At 38.0% G+C, this 19742-nt stretch overlaps 1 protein-coding gene across 1 annotated transcript in view; it reads right to left on the reverse strand.

Moving 5' to 3' along the window:
* Window positions 1–19742, reverse strand: part of LOC311081809 (protein phosphatase 1H-like) — a 42266-nt gene that overhangs the window by 17636 nt on the left and 4888 nt on the right. Inside the window, exons 2-5 of the mRNA XM_084112504.1 lie at window positions 18595–18760; window positions 13009–13380; window positions 9923–10035; window positions 9716–9800 (exon numbers count right to left, since the gene is read on the reverse strand). Of these exons, the coding sequence (XP_083968630.1) occupies window positions 9716–9800; window positions 9923–10035; window positions 13009–13380; window positions 18595–18760 (736 nt within the window). The remainder of the gene's footprint in view (window positions 1–9715; window positions 9801–9922; window positions 10036–13008; window positions 13381–18594; window positions 18761–19742) is intronic.

Raw genomic sequence — 19742 nt, forward strand, 5'->3', positions numbered from 1 at the left:
TGGAATGTGTTGTGCCATTAACATAATTAAGGTTATACAGCAGCATGAAAACTAACACATTACAACAATCAATAAGAAATGTACAAAAATGTATCTACAGTGACACGCAGACACACACAGACATCAATAATCAGCACTTGAATCTCAACAATGGTGACAATCAAAAGTACCTTGCTGCAATGCAACCAGCATAGTACAAAACTCCCAGCATGCATTGCGGCATGAATAAATTATGCAGCTGAATCGTCCTATTATTTTGTTTAAATCTAAATATTTGCTTGTATTTTTTGCTGTTGTTTTTGTTGTGACATTTAGTAGCTTTTTTGTGATGTTCAGAGTTTATCTGGTTATCTAAATATTTTGTTAATTGTCACCATTGTTGAGAATCATGTGCTGATTGTTGATGTCTGTGTGTGGCAGAATAATTTTTTTTTTGTGCTCATCTTTGTTAAAATCTTCTAACTGATTGCTGTTGTAAGAGTTTATAATTTAAAAGTATTAATGGCACGACATGGTTGTTAGATTCAAATGACATCAGTGAATCTGGCTTTTTCATGATGACTTTGAAACCATTAAAAGATAACCACTATCACCTGATCTCGTTTCACTTTAGCTTTCTTTGTTACTGAAAATGTGTTTAACAAACACACTGTTACAGAAAAAAGACAAATGATATATTAAAACGAGATAAGACCCCAACTAATGGAAACACGAATAACTGTTATGGTGCCTTCAAATGAAACACAGAGTTAAACCTTTGTTAATTCTCAATAAAAACTTTTGTAGACGTCTAACAGAAATAAAGTCAATCTAGTTGAAGCTTGCTATGCTGTCTGTGGAGTTGTTTAATCATCCTCTGTTGAGAGCTTGAGAGATTTAATGGCTTCTTTCTTAAGTCTGTGTCTGAAGTCAGTAGTAGTTCTTTCTGTTCTCTTCTTTCCTTTAGTGATTCTGCTTGTTAACAGGCTTATTAAGGCTGAGATGACTCCATATTTAATATACACAGATTTTGTGGCTCTGTAAGACTTGATTTTCCTGCTAAGACAAAAGCTGAGATAAAACTCACCCTGCAATAAAGCAATAAAACACACCCTGCAAAATTCACTTTTATATGTTTTTTGCATATAAATGTGTCTTTGCAGTGTGTGGACACAACCACCATACAAGGAAAAAAATCCATTCATTCAATCCTTAAAAAAGCCTAAACAATCTCAATAATCAAGCTGTTTGGATTTTCTGAGCAATATGATGTCACATTGCTCATGCTCCGCCCACGCCCACGGACTGTCCCATATTAGCATATTTCTGCCCTCAGCCGTTTTGCCGGCATCCTCCTGCTGTGTAACAGGTTTTAAGCAAACGCTGGTAATACACATTTAGTTAATAAAATGAAACTATAAACATTTTAATGCTATAAACGTGTGCATACTCACACTGAGCGAAAAGAACAGCAGATGCTGGCTATTTCAAACAGTTCAAGTTAGCAAGTACCCTCAAAGACTAACAATAAACACCACTTTAACTGATCGCTAACTTCTTTAACTTAAGCAAAGCTGTAATATAAATTAAGTTAACAAAACGAAACATTTTAATGCTATAAAAGTGTGCACACTGAGAGAACAGTTCATGTTAGCGAGTTGTCTACGGCTAATAATAAACACCACTTTAACATGATCTATAACTTAAGCAAACGCTTTTAAAGTCCTCCTGTGGTGAAAATCAAGTTTTTAATGTTGTTTATATGTCTATGTGGTTTTTTCAATATGCTTTAAGACAAACCCATGTGCAAATTCATAAGTCAACTCCATTGCTGAGTATTTTCTCCTTAAAACTGCAGTGAAAAAAAGACGCGGTTTGAAATAGGTGGTGTTTCTGACGTCACAAACTACCTTGTAACCAATCAAACCGAGTCTCTGAGCTGGTGTGAGTGAGTGGAGGAGGGGCTAATTTGCATATTTATAGTTCCGCGTATACTAAATGAGGCAAGGGTAGTGGCTGCGTTCCACTCCACTTTTAGACACGCACTCGAGAACTTACTTAAGCACTTCCCCTCGGGGGAATCCCCCCTGTCATTTTGAAGTGTGCGCATATCACGTTTAATTTACCACCACCACAAACAACTCTATGATATATATATTTTTAAAGTTTATTTAAAACAACCCAAACACACCTATATACACATACAATGTTGCATGAAACAAATATGTAAGGGGAAAAAAAGTAAGTAATATATATCAACTCCATAGCGGATTAAAGTGATCTAGGGCTTAGGACGTTCCAATCCAGCACATTGCAAGGGTTCCACCAGTAGTGGACACTCGTGCAACGTAAGCAATGACGTACATCTGAGTGAACGAGACTGAGGGAAGTTAGTGAGGGAAGGGCATAAAAAAAACGAACTGGAATGTAGCCATAGAGTTATATTCAAGCTATTTTAAGGCATGAATTTTTTAACAGGATTTTTTTTTTTAAATATGTCATTTTGGTGATCAAAGATGAGTTTTAAGGGGTACAATTATTGACTACAGGGGGACTTTAATACACATTTAGTTAACAAAACAAAATCATGCACGTTTTAATGCTAGTAAAAGGTACAAGTACAAGGAAACTATCCAAATGCACGTCTCTCAGCCATTGGGATTTATCTGTGCTGATCTGCATCTCAAGCTGATGACGTCACTTGGAGGGAGGCATGACCATGTCGCTGAACACACACCAGTTTCTTGACTCCATGGCGAAACAGTTACATGAAGTGAAACGCACAGAAAAGTGAAGCACAAAGAGAAAATGCAAAATGGTATTGCAAACTCACACTTGACTGAAACGCAGAATAAAAGGAGTATATCTCAATTAATTATATCCTTATTTTTGCACTACTTTATTTTTATTTTGCAATTATTTTTGTTTGCAAAACAACTTTTTTTTGTTCAATACTATATTTTTATTTTGCAAAACTTTATTTATTTTTATTTTCTTTTGCAAACATATGTGGCATTATATTGACTCCATAATTCAGCACATAATAGCACAAAATTCATAAATAAAAAGGGGTGTAATGTAGAGTGTCACCTTTGGCTTGTTTATTGGTGTTTGTAAAACACTCTTCTTCGTAAAACTGCTTAAAGGGGTTATGAATTAAGAAAAATCTAATTTTCCTTGCTCTTTTAGACATGTGAAGTGACATGTAGCCAAGTATGATGTCCCATACTCGGAATTTGTGCTCTGCATTTCACCCATCCAAGTGCATACACACAGCAGTTAGCACTGAACACACACCCTGGAGCAGTGGGCAACCATTTTTTGCTGTGGCGCCCTGGGAGCGTTTGGGGGTTAGGTTCTGTGGGAATGCAAATTTATTAAAATGTTTAATTTAGGTTTACATTGAATTTAGCATGTTAAGGTTAGGTATAAATTATGATTATCAGAGTTTTCTAGCAAAAGACTCTGGTCAGTCCTGTTTTACTGAAACTCTTGGAGTTTGTGTTTTAGCAAGAAAGTCCAGCCAGTCCTGTACTCGGGTCTCAGTGTCTGAATAGATATGCTGAGTGGATTAGGGTGGGCAATGCTCTCAGTCTAAAACCGGTTCCTAAACCTGTCTTTTTCGGTTCCTGCCCCTAAATGTATATAAACTGTAAGCGAACATTCACGTCAGGCTTGGTGACTGCAGCTGCCGACGGCTCGTGTTCTCAATAAAGAAACCTGCTGAAGAAACAACCAAGTCTCCTGGTCTTTCGATTCTAAGTTCACAACAACTTGGTGCCGTGAACCCGGATGGAGAAAAAAGGAAACTCAAAGAACTTCAAGCTCAAAGACCTGAATCCAGATTGAAACAGCAAGCTCAACAAAAGATCTGCTTTCCAGACTGCATCTTTTGGAATCCAGAGCGAAACTTCCAGCTAAACAAAGATTACCAGACTGAATCTTTCCAGCTTCCTCCAGATTGAAACTTCAAGCTCAAAGATCTCAAAGCCTGACTGAGTTCCAGAATCTTCCTTTACAACCAAGGGTTGGTGAGTTTTCACTCCATTCAAAGAACTGCTACAGACCAGTATATGTGTTTATCCTCTGTGCCGTTCAGAGAAGAGTTAACAGACAGCTGCAGGGTTTTGTTAACTAAGTTATCCTCTAAAAAAGTTTTTTTTAGAGATGAAAGATATCCTCTGCCAGTCAGGGAAGATTAACATTACAGGTTAATATTGTTTATCCTCTGCTTTGCCAGGGAAGTGTTTCATCCTCTTGCTAGAGAAGGTTTTATCCTTTATAAAGTTAGGGAAGAGTTAGCATCAAGTGCTTATAGTTGGTATCCTTTGCTTTAGGCAGAGAAGAATTAGCTTTACGTGCTAGTTATTTCGGTTGATCCTCTGTTTTTTTTTTTGTAGGCAGGGAGGTTAAGTGTGAAGTGTTGGTAATTTGGAAAGTTAACAATAGTTAAGCTGTGTTAACAAGATTGTACCCTCTGTTTGTAAAACAGTAGAGAGAAGTTTTTTTAGTGTTTGTTTGTGTGGTAAAGATATTCATGAATTAAGAAATAGGGAAAGAAGGAACCACAATTAGCAGACTCAGATTGAATAGAGGATACAACCCTAATGTTTGTAGTCTTTACAATGAATACTGGTCTGTTGCAGTTGTTCTTTGTTTGTTTGTTTTTAACCATATGCACTGACCTACAGGGCCGTGCACAGACATTTTAAGGGGCAGTGGCCTAAACCAAAAAAGGGGCACTATTTGGTTTTTTTTTGTGGGGGGGGTGGCACACTAGTGTGCCAAAATTTAGTTACTTGTATTAGATCTGATCAAGAGTACAATAATTTGATTAGACAAGCAGCTAATTCTAAGAACGTGGATATGTTGTACACAGGGCTGGACTGGGGCAAAAAAAAAATAAAAATCGGCCCTGGCATTTTGGCCCAGACTGGCCCACTATATGATCATAAACAGCACCCATCTTTGCACGCCCTTAAATATATGCATACCAACTCCAATTCCTTAAAACCACTAATGCCATGTAATGAGTGAGTATATGAACAAGTGAGAGTTAACAGATGAAATAAGTAAAAATTTGACATTTATTAATACTAGTGATGAATCCTAAAACAAGCTATAAGCTGCACTGGCATAGCAATACCAGTGTTTCTCACAGGATTTTTGGTAAAACTGTGGTGGGACCTCTGTCCTTCTAGGGGGGGTTGGGGGCATGCCCCCCCCTGTAAGAAAATTTTGTGCATTTTAATGTTAAATTCATCAATCTGGTGCACTTTGAGAGTTCAAAATTAAAAGCTCCAACCCATATTCAGTGTGCAAATTAAACAAAGAAAAATTCAAACCTATTTTAGTTACAGTGTCTATTTACATTACACCTACTACATAATAATAGTTATAATATTAATCCAATGACAGTAATAGCCATATTTTGTAAAACAATAAAGGAAACTTTCATAATTAGTTTTGTACCAATTTCTATACTTGAAAGAGATAAGCACATGATATTTTATTTTGACGCAAACTGCTTCAAGCTTTTATTTTGGCGGAAAACATGGTTTACAAACGCCTCTCATTAGATTTCTAGTGAATTGCGGTAATCGTCAACTATGCAGATGTGCTAAATAATCTGTAACTGGGTTATGGGTTCCTACACTCATGACATAGCCAAAGTGTTTTGAAAGTAGTTCTGCTTTAATACCGCAGGCTCTACACTCTCTCGTCTCTCTCCTGATCCTCCTCACTATCATCATCTGCCACTGGAGCTGATGAAGGTCAGAAAATATACACTACCATTCAAAAGTTTGGGGTCAGTAAGATTTTTAATGTTTTTAAAAGAAGTATCTTCTGCTCACCAAGGCTGCATTTATTTGATTAAAAATGCAAACAAAAACAGTAATATTCTGAAATATTATTCCAATTTAAAACAGCTGTTTTCTATGTGAATATACAGTAATGCTGTTCTTTTGAACTTTCTATTTATCAAAGAATTTTGAAAAAAAAAAATGTACACAACTGTTTTCAACATTGATAATAATAATGATTTTTTCTTGAGCATCAAATCATCATATTAGAGTGATTTCTGAAGGATCATGTGACACTGAAGACTGGAGTAATGATGCTGAACATTCAGCTTTGATCACAGGAATAAATTACAATTTAAAATATATTAAAATAGAAAACAGTCATTTTAAATTGTCATAATATTTCACAATATTACTGTTTGTTTTTTATCAAATAATGCAGCCTTGGTGAGCAGAAGATAGGCTACTTCTTTTAAAAACATTAAAAAATCTTACTGACCCCAAACTTTTGAACGGTAGTGTCTATTTTGACACATTTTACAGTGTCTGCTTCAAGGGCCTGTTTCCATTTTTTCAAGCTGTTTTTCTGCACATTCCTTGCGTTTCTTCTCCATCTCGCTGACTATTTTGACAGATACACACTGACACTGCTGCACTCTCGCTCACTCGTTTAAAGATGTGATTGGCCCAGCCCAGTGTCAATCAAGAAAATAACCAATGGGCCGCTGATCTACGTGTTTCATGGGCTGGTCTGTCAGAAGAAAAAAAAAAAAAAAACCTAACGCTGACTTTTTCTGACCAATGCATTACACTGGCACAAACCCGGCACCGCCAATTAAGCAAAACAAAACAAAACAAAATGAATGGGCCGCCGATGTACAAATTTTATAGGCCGTTAAAAAGAAAAAGAAAAAATAATAAGCCTAATAATTTTTATGAGTATGAGTATGAGATGTATCGGCCCATGAGTATGAGATGTATTGGCCCAAAAAGCACGTCGGCCCACCGGGAAAGTGCGCGGTATGCCCGATGGCCAGTCCAGCCCTGGTTGATATAAATCAAAGAAAGAGCCAGAAGCCAGAAGACCAAGAGCAAAACATTACCGACATAAATACAACAAAAACAAATGACTAATTTCGCAGATTCAACCACTGTCTTGCATAGCCTACCTGTTAATGCGACAGCTTTCGTGAACTGTCGTATACTGTGAGTGATGCTGCGGAGCGAGCGGGAAAACCTGGAGCGGATTAGCGGAATCAGCGGAATGCTTTGAGCGGAGCGGTGGGGATGGGGAAGAGGGGCACCTCAGTCGATGAGGGCATAGGGGCAGTGGCTCTAGCCACCGGGCCACCCCCCTGTGCACGGCCCTGCTGACCTACACACCTGCATATGAAGACCCAACCTCCAGAAAACAACTAGACCAACTGCAGAGACTACAACCAACACAGAAAAAAAAAAAAATACACAACGCAGACTCACCTACGGGAACTTCAGTCATCCCTCATCATGATCAAGATTGTCTTTACTACTACTAACCATCATGGACATCGCACAAAGTGTGGACCCCAGAAACAACATCTTCTTAGAGCTGATGAATATGTCCTTGTTTGCTGGAAAGAACGTTTGCATGCCACATGCACCTTCAGTAGGAGCCGGAATACAGCATCCTACCCAGCCAATTCAACGGCAGGTGCACCCTGGTTTATGTTCTACCAGCTATCAGAGAAAATACACACTCCACCCCAAGCTCTCCACAGCTACAAAATTCAGCTCCTTCTATCAACAAAGATGGCTGCATTCCAGGACTCACTTGTGTTCAAACCTGGTGGTCAAGAACTCTTGGAGCATTAATCCCATCGTATGGTGTACCTGAGTGCTGCACCGGGTTAATGGATCCAACAGAGAATTTGAACAAAATCCAACAAGACATTCTTGATCTTTCAACAAAATTACACCAGATGACTGAAGACAATTCTTCATGGTTCGGAAACTTGATAGGTAAACCCTGGCTGTGGATTAAAGAAATAGCAATGCTGCTGTTATTTCTCCTACTGGCGTTCTACGTATGCTTCCACAGTATCAAGTGTTTCATTCAACAAATGACTCACGCCTCACACGAGAAAATGACTGGTCCAACCATAAAAGAATATTACCCGTAAGAACTTCACGGACCCTAATTGCATGTTTGTTTCTGTGTCAACATGCAATTACAGATGAACAACACAGATCATGCTTTGTGCCTGTAACTTACACAAGTTACAAGATTGAACTTGCTATGTGCCTGTAACTTACACAAGTTACAAGAATTAACTTTTGAGTGTATAAATTTGTATTTTGTGAGAGTTTTTTTTTAAGACTCTCAAAGGGACAAATGTGGGAATGCAAATTTATTAAAATGTTTAATTTAGGTTTACATTGAATTTAGCATGTTAAGGTTAGGTATAAATTATGATTATCAGAGTTTTCTAAGCAAAAGACTCTGGTCAGTCCTGTTTTACTGAAACTCTTGGAGTTTGTGTTTTAGCAAGAAAGTCCAGCCAGTCCTGTACTCGGGTCTCAGTGTTTGAATAGATATGCTGAGTGGATTAGGGTGGGCAATGCTCTCAGTCTAAAACCGGTTCCTAAACCTGTCTTTTTCGGTTCCTGCCCCTAAATGTATATAAACTGTAAGAGAACATTCACGTCAGGCTTGGTGACTGCAGCTGCCGACGGCTCGTGTTCTCAATAAAGAAACCTGCTGAAGAAACAACCAAGTCTCCTGGTCTTTCGATTCTAAGTTCACAACAGTTCCTTGCTCAAGGGCACCTCAGTTGTGGGTAATGAGAGTGGAAGAGTGCGCTGTTCATACACTTCCCCCACCTACATTTCCTGCCGGTACTGAGACTCGAACCCGCGACCTTCGGGTTACAAGTCCAACTCTCAAACCATTGGGCCACAACTGCAAGAGGTCATCCTGCAAGTTTCAGAACTCAAAACTTCCTCATTAATCCAAAAACAGCTTTTATTGAAACCAAGACCACAAAACGACTCGTTTCAGATTTTGCATCAATATGATGTAATAGTGCGATGAAAGACCACCTCTGGAGAAGAAGATCAACACCTGTTTTTACATCATTGCCTCTTTAGCACTGATTCGTGCATGTCATGAAGTAGAAATACGAGAGAGACATATAATTGAGAGACAACAAAAATGATAGAGATGCCTCTGAGGATTAATAGACATTTTGCAGTGACAAGTTATGGAAAGCACAGTCTTTGCATTGCCTTCCTTGTGAGCTAAGCATGGATTAACTTTTTTTTAGCAAAGTTCCAGATTGCATCAGTAAGACACTGTTCGTTTGTTTTACTGCAGATTTTGTAAAAAAAAAAAAAAAAAAAAAACACCACACAATTCGACGTAGGCTTTTCAGAGAGACTGAAAAAATAAAAGATGATTCAGTGACAACTATATTGGATCCAACAGTAATGTCTCAACACACAAGTTTCACAAGTGTCACTATTGCTTTGTCTGTTACAGATATGTTTGATATTCAAACTTTACTGAAAATGATGAACGATGAATATAAAAATGACAGTGCGACCAATGATGGTACATTCATTCGTAATTCATTTACACGAAACACCACAAGTTATCCTGTCAGCTATAACTGTGGTAAATCCAAGCACTTAAACTTCATAGAGTGGCACAGGCATGACATCAGAACACAGAAGACTAAGTCGCTGCTGGTTCCTTTGAGATTTTCCTAATGGTGTTTTATAGTGGGGGTTTTCAATTTATGAGTCAAATAAAGCCAGTGGTAAACATAACTTCATACTTTCTTAGTTCAGATTGGATCAGATCAGCATTCTGTAAAGGTTTATCAGAGATGAACTTTTTCCTCCCCACTTAATAAGATTATTAATGATGAAGAGTGAATGACATTGCAACTTACAAGGAACTGAAGTCTTTGTCTCTCTGACTCAGGGGTGAAATCTGTGGACATAGGAATTATCTCTCCATTTCTGATTATAATGGCTCTGAGGGGTAAAACACACACACACACACACACACACACACACACACACACACACACACTTACATATATGGAAATTATCAAACCTGTACAAACATGTGTATAAATATCTCAAATATGTTTTACCTGCTATCTCCAGCATTGGCAACATACAGCTTTTCCAGCAGGAAGACAACTACAAGCACAGTGCAGCCACCAGAGATGTTGTATATAGATTTTTCCCTCTCGATTTGGGCATCCTGAAATAAACACAAATGCATAGAGACATGGAGATGAAAGAAAGAAAAGCAACTATAAAATAAACTGTTACTAAATTTATTTGGGTAAACCATGTTTAAAATCATTGAAAAATATCTAATATATGCACACCTTTGGCAACACATCAGCAGATGTCTATACATTTTATCTATCAAAAACAAAAAGTTAGGCTAATGAGAAATATTACGTCGCAACAATTATTTATTGTTTTTATATTTATTGTCATTATTGTAATTATTAGCAGGAAATTAAAATATTTCTTGAATAGCTTGCTGCTACTTAATAAAAACAAAAAGCCACTTGAGATCAGTCTTAAAGTGATTTTGCCATGGTTACAGGTGTTATAGCCAGAGTGTTCAGTTCTCTACACTGTAAACCTAAATAAGTTGGCAAAATGTAATTTTTTTTGAGGTAATCTGTTAAGAAATTCAAAGTTTAATGTACAATGGTTACAATTAAACCAGTGAGTTTTAGCGAGTAGTCTACATGCAAGGTCTACACTTTATACTCTGTCACTGTGTATACTGTACCATATCGCTGTTTACTCTCATTTTGTACTTCGTTCTCTCTTTCTTTTTTTCTTTGTCAGACTTTCTGACTTCAGACCTTCAACAGTACAGGTACTGATTCTCCTGCTGTCGCTGGTAAAGCACGATAATAAGAATGTTCCATTGTCTAATTTTCACTCTTTGCATAACCATGCTACGCTACTAGTGTATATATACGCTAGAAGCACAGTGTTGCCTATTTACAGTGGTGGCAAACAATGAGCGTGAGAATTCTCTTCGACGTTTAGCCAAACACAGCGAATCACTTAATTTCAGCATGGTGAAATACACTGAGAGGTTTGACCCGCACCATGTATAATTTTAAGACACACACACGTGTGTAAAATGTTATGTATTTGTTATTATTATTATTATTATTTTTTGTTATTATTATGTGAAACTTTTTGTGCTGCCATTTCGGCCAGGAATTTTATATCTTAATGAAACTATCTTGCTAAAATAAAGGATACATTAAATTTCTAAATTTTTTAAAATGTACATACTACTGTAACTGTGCAGGTTGGGAAGAAGGAGAACTGAAATGGGGATCTTTTGCAGAAGTTTTAATAAATCAAAATGAAATAATCTGAACAGATATGAGAGAAACAAACACAGTGTCACAGCTTGGAAAAACAAAGACTATAACCGACAAACGAAGAAACAGAAACACAGGCATATATACACATTAGAAATGAGCAACTAAACTAGACACAGAAGAACATAATGATTTAATAAGGAAACTAATCCGTGACTATGGAAACAAACTGACACAGGAAATAAACACAGGGAACAGGAACTCAAAAATGACAGGAACCGAAAAACTTCACAAACAAGGCTCTGGTGAGTTGTTTATTTTATGAGTGAGCGAGTTGTAATTTTATTTTTTGCTCCCAGACAGAGGTTAAGCATAGTCCTAAAATGGCCCTTTAAACCAGATAAAAAAAGAAATCAGCTTTCTCTGTCATGGTTTTAGATAGTTCTAGACTTAGTCTAGTCCATAGTTTAGGTTGCCGGCTCTCTATTACTCCTGTCAGTAATTCATCCAACTGGTCAGTATCTTTATTTGCAGTTCCTCTGCCAGTCTTAAACCTCTCTAACTACTGTAATGTCAACCCACATTTCACAAAACAGTAAGGTAATAAAGCTGATGATTCTTTACTGAAGTTCATGTATTGTTTTTGTATATGTCATTTGCATTATTTTTCTTTGATTCCACAGCTGATGTGTGCTGTTTTTCTTTGCTATTTGCCTTAAAATTGTTTTGTCTTGTTCTGTAAAGTTTTTTTGATAGCAGACTTTTTTCTGCTGCCATTGCCAAGGAAAACTTGGATTATCTTAGTTCCATGCAATTTGAAGCTTTTCTTGGATCATTCCATGTTTTACAGATTGTGCTAAATCAGCACAGTTTGTTTTAAATTAATCTGGTTTATTTTAGTTCAGATGTTTTTAATCTGTACTTAATCTGTTTCAGAACTATTAACTATTCTCGATTAATGCCTACTCCTGTCTTAATTTAAACCCTGTCCAGGAAACCGCCAATTTATGTATAATGCACTATAAATGTATTCATAATGTATGTTATAATGCATTCTATTTTAATAAATAAATGCAATCAAAGTTAAAATGCATTTTAATATTTGCATATTTCCTTGTTATATCTGAAATTGGTTGTTTGTCATGTATTATACTTTCTAAAGGTGTAACAATAAATAGATAAGCATTATTGTATTATAACTGTGCTTACAATTATTCATGAGACCATACGATGCATTGTAAGGTGCATTACAAAGCATAATTAATGCATTGATAATATTTTTAGAATGCATTATATATAAAGATTTTAAGTAAAGTGTTACCGAATTTTCTTTGCACCAAGTGCACAGTGTTAAAAACTATTTACACAAACAGCCAAAGATGTGTGATCCTATTTGTACTTATTGCAAATAGTGACAGATACTATTTGCGTCTCAGTGTATTGTAGCATATTATAAAACAGTATACAACATTTTCAGTATATGTGTTTAAATTTATAAAATCATAAATGGAAGCTGCCTCACTGGGACATTACTTGTACCTATTCCTAAAGCCCAATACCAAATCCAATTATAGGCCTATTAAATACTTGTTAAACAATGAGTTCAGAAAAAGGCACCACCATGCCACTGCTCCTGTTATCTGATGTGTTTCTTTTGTAATTTTGTCTGGCTTAGTCACACAATGGTGCCTCTGCCAACAAGGCAGCTATTTGCACCTAGTATAAATAAATACATTAAGATTAATTTTATACAGCTATTTCATTCTCTCCTGTCTAATACCATTGGAACTGGAAAACTCTGTTCTGTCTAACTCATGTAACTCAAACCACATCAAGTAATATTGTGGAAACTACACAGAGTTGGACCTCACCATAATCCTGAAGGCATTCTCCAAGGCACCAATTACAAGGCTTTCATGATGGATCTTCTTCTCCACGAAGAACCGTGTTGGAGGGGTGCAGGGGGAGCCAGGTGCACCAGTGGCCCCATGTAGGGATGCAGCCCGGTTGAGGGCCCGATGTGTGCATGGGGATGGCTGGTGGTTGGGTTCATCACCCAATACAGTTGGCGGAAGAGACGCCAGGTTAGATAGAACCTCCAGTACACCTTGGAGCTGCTCCACAATGTGTTGGTGTAGAAGTCTAGAAGCCATCACTGCTGCTCCTGAACCAGCATGACCATCAAACAGTGCCCAGTAATGGAAGATCAGACCTTCTTGAGAGTCTTGTGGACAAATACAAGCCTACATAACACAACACAGCAAACAGCAGTTGCTCAGTAATTTCCTTATGATATATTAAAGCAATAAGCCCATATATGCCGTAGTTTACAGTAATTCTAGAACAGCTGAGGGGCGTTGTTAGGCACAACGAGGAGCGATGCCTAAAATCCCCTTTGCTGTTCGAAAGAAATCACTGTAAACCATGGTATTTGTATATATTGTATATACCATATATACTGTACATATATATCGATTGTATATAGCCACTTATAAGTTATATGTAATTGTTGATGAGGGAACGTGTGGCTTAAAGTAAAAACACCTTATATTCAGATCTACAGAATTATTTGGCAATTTTTTGTCTATATGGGTCAAAAGAGATATTTAACTAACACACACACACACACACACAAAAAAAAGGTCAAAATGATGAAATGTATGAAATGCAAAGGATGCAAACCTATAGAATATTCCAAATTAAGGCGTGAACATCGGACAATGAAATTCATTGGGTCAGCAGGGTCGCAAAACAATTTGACCAAAACGTTTTATGGTCCTGAAAAGGTAAATGAAAAGCAACAACAGATAATATGTCCTCTGCTTGATTCACTCTCTTGAACTACCGTGAAAATAGTCTCATCTCACATCACCATATTCATCGTCAGCTGGACGTGTTCGGTGAACTGTTCCATTAGCATGCCTGCTTCTTGCCAGCTTTAGAAGGCTGGCCTAGCAGATATCTTTGGTGTTTATGTGTGGATGTATGGATTGTTGGATGGATTTTCTACCCTGATTTTAAGCCTGAAATCTTTGCATATAAAACAAGTATTAAAATAAGTCAAACTCTTCTGACTTCATTGCTTCAGTCAGCTCTTCATCCTACTCAGGTGGTAAGAAGGCGACAGTCTTAAGGGGTTACGTGATACAGACCACAAATGTGTTCCCAACTCACCCACAAAATGGTGCCAGAACACTGCAAATATACAATTAGAGAGACTGCAATTTGTCGCTTACACCCCCCACAATTCAAGAGGGATAATTCATTTTCAGATACGGGGAAAATTAACGCATGGTATCCAGGAAGAAATTTCCTCTGCTGAACAAAAGAGCAATAATAGTGATTCCATCCAAGCAAAGCCACAATGGCTTTTACACCAGATACTTCCTCATCTAGAAAAAAAGAGACTCAAGCTCTCTGTCCCATTTTATATCTATGTGCATTGAACAAATATATTGATATTTCAAAAAAAAAAAAAAAAAGATTTTTTACTCACATCTAACACAGATCGGAATTTGTTGCACACGTGTAAACACAAAAATCCGCACGAGATCCGATTTTTTCGCATTCCGATCTGAGCCACTTCCAAAAGTGGTTTTAAATCAGATACATATCCGATATCGATAATGAGGTTAACTTTGCTGTAATTAAACCAACAAGCTTTACTATTAGGCTTCTCTCTTTCTCTCTCTCTCTCTCTCACACACTCACTCTCACTCTCGTTAATTCGCTACTTTATTTCACCTTCAGAATTCTAGATCTAACGAGCTGTAGATAAAATGACAATGACAACGAAAATTACTGCTATTTTCCTGTATATATCCGGTCAGATTTTGCGCTGCAAAACATCCATGACAGCTGTTTTCTTGTCCATGCTGGCAAAATTGCTAAAACACTAAAACTCATTGGCTGAACAAATTTCTCAGTTGCCTGAACTCATTTAGCTAATTGTGCAGTCTGTTGTCAATACCTTAAACCATTTCACATGGTAAAACACAATTTGCAGATCTCACTTAGACTTTTCAGCAAAACTTTAAACACATTCTCATTCTCAAAACACATTCTGCACTCTAATGCACATGTCATCCATACTGGTAAACACAAGTGGCAATAATCAAATACAAACAGAGAACACATGTCATTGATTGAACACAACCACTCAAAACTGATTTAACCTGTTTCAAATGATGTGACACAACCAATATAAGCCAGTTCAGAGAGCAAACAGGTTGTTGAAGGTGGGAAGGACAAAGTCTGAGAATGGATAGAAGAAACAATGTGAGAGGACAAGGACGAGTGTGTATGCGAGATGGGCGATGAGGAGGAGGAGGAGGAGGAGGGCAAGAAAGAGGAAGAGGAAGAGGAGGAGGAGGAGGAGGAGGAGGAGGGCAAGAAAGAGGAAGAGGGGGAGGAGGGCAAGAAAGGAGGAGGGACAGTATTGCTTGTGATGTCGACGAAGTGCTCTGGCCTGGCCTGACCCAGCCCAAAGACAAGAAGAAGCACATTGATCACATGTTTACTCCTTTGATTTTTGTCCCTGTTAGTATTGTATACTGTAATACAGTGCATTGTAGGCTGTATACTGTACAATGAACAAATTGTATGGCCCTGAACATTGTGCTTTCCATTTGTTAACAGTACTGACTGCTCAATAGATTTTGACTGGTTGCAGGCTCATATCAACAAAGAACAAGAATTACAGTATCACAGAGACAAAGGACAAGTTTGTGAGATGCAGGGTACAGTACTGTAAAAGTAGGGGTACAAGGAGGAAGAAGAACAAAAAAAAATTTGCAAAGAGCAAAGCAGAGTAGTAATTTCTGATCAATTTTGAGCTACTATGATAGAACATGTTTTCGTTCATCAAAAGACAATGACAGAAAAATATGAAATTTGTTTTGAGATTAAAAATTTACTTCTCCCTGAGAACTATATGTTTTGAACAACGTGTTTTCTATTTTTTGGTGTATTGTTTACTGACTGCTTGATAGTGTATATCATTTTGATCACTTTGTTTATGATTTGAGAGCAGTGTTTGATTTTGAACACAGGTAAAACTGTTTTGAGGCGAAAGTTTCATTTTGCAAGAGGAGTCAGAGGTTTTGTAAATAGTGCTTGAAGATGAGGTTTTGTTTTTAATGTTTTCGGAAAATGGAGCAAGTTTTCAGAAATTGTGTTTTAGAAATTGAGAAAAACTGTAATGTAAACACCAGTCGTGTCTAAAGTGAATGTAAACAGGCGGGCCAAAAAATTGGATATGGTCAAAAGATCGGATCTGTGCATTAAGACTTGCAGTGTAAATGCAGCCTTGGATTTGCAGGTTAGCCTGCTCTTTCTGTACATTTGCTTGTTGTTCTATTTCCCCCCTGGAATCTATTGTTCTAGTTCTCTGGGGCAAATATGAGAATTACCGAGCTGCGAGCATGGACTTATGGCTTATTTCATAGTACAAAGACTGCCCTTGTCAAGATTTCGAATGATTTATTGATAGCAGCTGACTCAGGACTTCTAACTATACTAATTTTACTTGATTTAACTGCGGCATTTGACACAACATCCTATTAGGCTACGATCTATAAAAAAATGTTGGTAGTACTCTAGCTTGTTTAATTCTTATCTCTTAGGTCACACCTGTAAAAACTGGAAGAGAGTGCTACTCTCTGAGAAAACAAAGGAAATTAACATTTGAACTCTCTCTTGAGAAACTAGCATCCCCATACAAGAGTCAATCACCTCAAATACTGAGTATTAATTTACATTTCTTTCCCTTCACTCCCCCCCCACCATCTCATCTCTCTCTCATGCTGAGATCACCTGAAATTCACCCAAAAATCTATATGGTTTATTCTATTGTTCTGTTGTTATTCTTTTCTGATTGTGTTAAGTCCATAACACCACAATTCTACGATAAGGTTAGTACCAGACTAAAATACAACTTAGGTGGAGCAGAGGAGCACATCAAGGGAAGAGATCTGACTAACACATTGGCATTAGTCATGTATACTTGGAAATGTAGAGGCTAATAATGGGTTTTCCGTTTAGAACAACAAAATGTTGTTAGACCAATCTAAATAGGGTTGAGCCTTATCCTCTAATTATTGTAATATTATTCTAACTAAGTGTACATTGGAAACCATGGCATGGTTATACAAAGTTACCATTAGAAGAAGTTAAGTTGGTCAATTTGGCTCTATGGTAATGGTCATAACACGCAGTAAACCTTAACCCGCTTATCGGATACTGTCGTTGGAACGATTGGGCAGGCCTTACACACCCAATGTGTACAATTGGGGCTGTTCTGTTCAAAGCTAGCCCAAATTACCACCGGTGTCCTGGGTGTTATATTTGCTAATGGAATCACCCCTGATGGTCATTCACCAAGGCAGACTATTCATGAGAGGATGTTCGCACAGTTGGGCTGCACACAAATATCAGCACATCAGAATCTGAACTACTGACAGCTGTTACACATTGGATTCAGATCTGTGTGCTGCTGCTGCTGCATCGTGCTGCATTGTAACAGCTGTCTACACTGGACACAACAGATCAACCACACCACATCAAGTGTAGACATCAAGACTGATTATGATGGGTTATATTTTCTCTTGTTGTGTCATGGCACTCGCATCCTATGTAGACACAGTGTTAGGAAATAGCATTGTGCGCCCTGCTGCATGTTCTTAGTGTCCCACCTTTGAATCCTAGACCTCATGTATCAACCAGAAATATTCCTTTTCCATGAACAAGGCATTAGGTAACATGCACAAATTTCATCTGGTACAGTGGCATCCCAATTGTTGACAGCTGGAGGCTGAAATCCATGGATGTCAAAACCACATTACTTAATCAGTCAGAGTCAGGTGACTAAACAAGTAAAGTGTTAACATTAAGGATATTGTAATAGCAATTCATATATAACTCAATCTATTATTAAGATAAACTCTTTATTAGTTGCTGATGCGGCAATCATTAATGATTTTATTTTATCATTAATGGTTTATTTTTTCATCAGTCATACATTAACTCAAGAATATTAGTTTAGCATGAATTAATGCATATTAGTGCTCTTGTATTGTAGTGTTACCAACATGCCTCTATTGTACAATTCGCTGTAAATTAATTCCGAAATTCACAGAAAAGTTTTGTTTTAAATAGTCAGACAAATATCAGATTTATGGATAATAGGCATGCATTTGTTAATAATTTAGACTATTGCTTTGCGATTCATCTTTGGTGAATGGCACACAGATAGTGTGATCGAATACTATAACTCTAGACAAAGGATGTGAGGAAAAGACATTAGCATAGCTATTTCAGGAATTTTTTGCGTCTGTTATTTTTAATGTGTTAAAATAAGATATGTGTGATTTTCCCCAACCCTATTAATAGGCTCTTTTGAAAAAACATTGTTGTTCAATACATATTCAGTGTACCTGGTACAGTAAACAATCACTTACATCATTTTCCCACATTCCCATGCCAATACTATTGGGAAGGGACGACCTCCTTCTACTTGTAGATGTCTTTCTGGGTGTCAAGGATCCTATAGGTTTCTTCTTAACCAGTAGAACCTCACAGCATGCCTGGTCCTCATTCAGAGAACTTTTACCTGCATTTATTACTCTGAAACACAAACACCAAAACAGATAGCATGTAGTGTCATTTTCATTTTAATCTTAAATAGGGTAATGTTTAAAAATAGACAATCACAAATTAGTTAAAAAACAGCAACAAAAGTGCCATACTAAATATACAATTTCCATGAAATTACAAAATGATAGTGTATTGGGTTTGTGCAGATAGGAAGACGTAGACACAGAAGATGAATATTCAAACGATGTAACTTTACTTATAATAATCCAACAGGTAGCGATCCATACAAAGAACACAAACACACAACATAGTGTAAACGATAATGTATATAATGTAAAAGATGTGGCGAGGGGCTGGTGATGACAGGATGACCAGGTAAAGGGATAGTGATGGTGGGAAGATATGCAGAAGGTGGAGGAATCCTGATGGCGCAGACCCAGAGCTCCACAGTGCCGACACCCCACGGCGTGGGAGGGAGGAGCTAAGGTAGTGGCTGACGTCAGCTGGTGGACAACCGCGAGAGACGATAGACCCACAGGCGCAGACGGGAGACCGCAGGAGCCTAGAGACATCGCTGGTGAAGGAGACACAGGTGATGTCTCGGCGACGAGTATCGCAGGTGGAGCCAGAGAATACGAGGACCAGGCGACGCTGGTGAGACAGAGGACAGAGGCTAACCAGAAAGGAGGAAAGAGCCTGCTTTAGCCGTAGGGGAGAAGAGACAGAGCGCAGTGGAGGGCCTGTGTGTCCGTGGCATAGGCAGAGCCACGACAGACCAAAGGATAGCCGATGGGACGAGGGAACCCGGTGGAGACACTTGGACGAGGAGCCGAAGGTGGGAAGAGCCAGGGTGGAGCCGACAGGTGGAACAAGACCTGGCAGGGCATTTCCAGGGACGTAGCAGGACAGCAAACTTCCAGCAGCGGCTGGGCTGGAGGACTGTCTGAGCTCTGGGAAGTGACAGGAGACTGGACATGACGATGGTGACTAGAGTAACTTCCACACACATCAA

The sequence above is a fragment of the Abramis brama genome (assembly GCF_963993115.1).
Source record: "Abramis brama genome assembly, chromosome: 4".
Lineage (NCBI taxonomy): Eukaryota > Metazoa > Chordata > Actinopteri > Cypriniformes > Leuciscidae > Abramis > Abramis brama.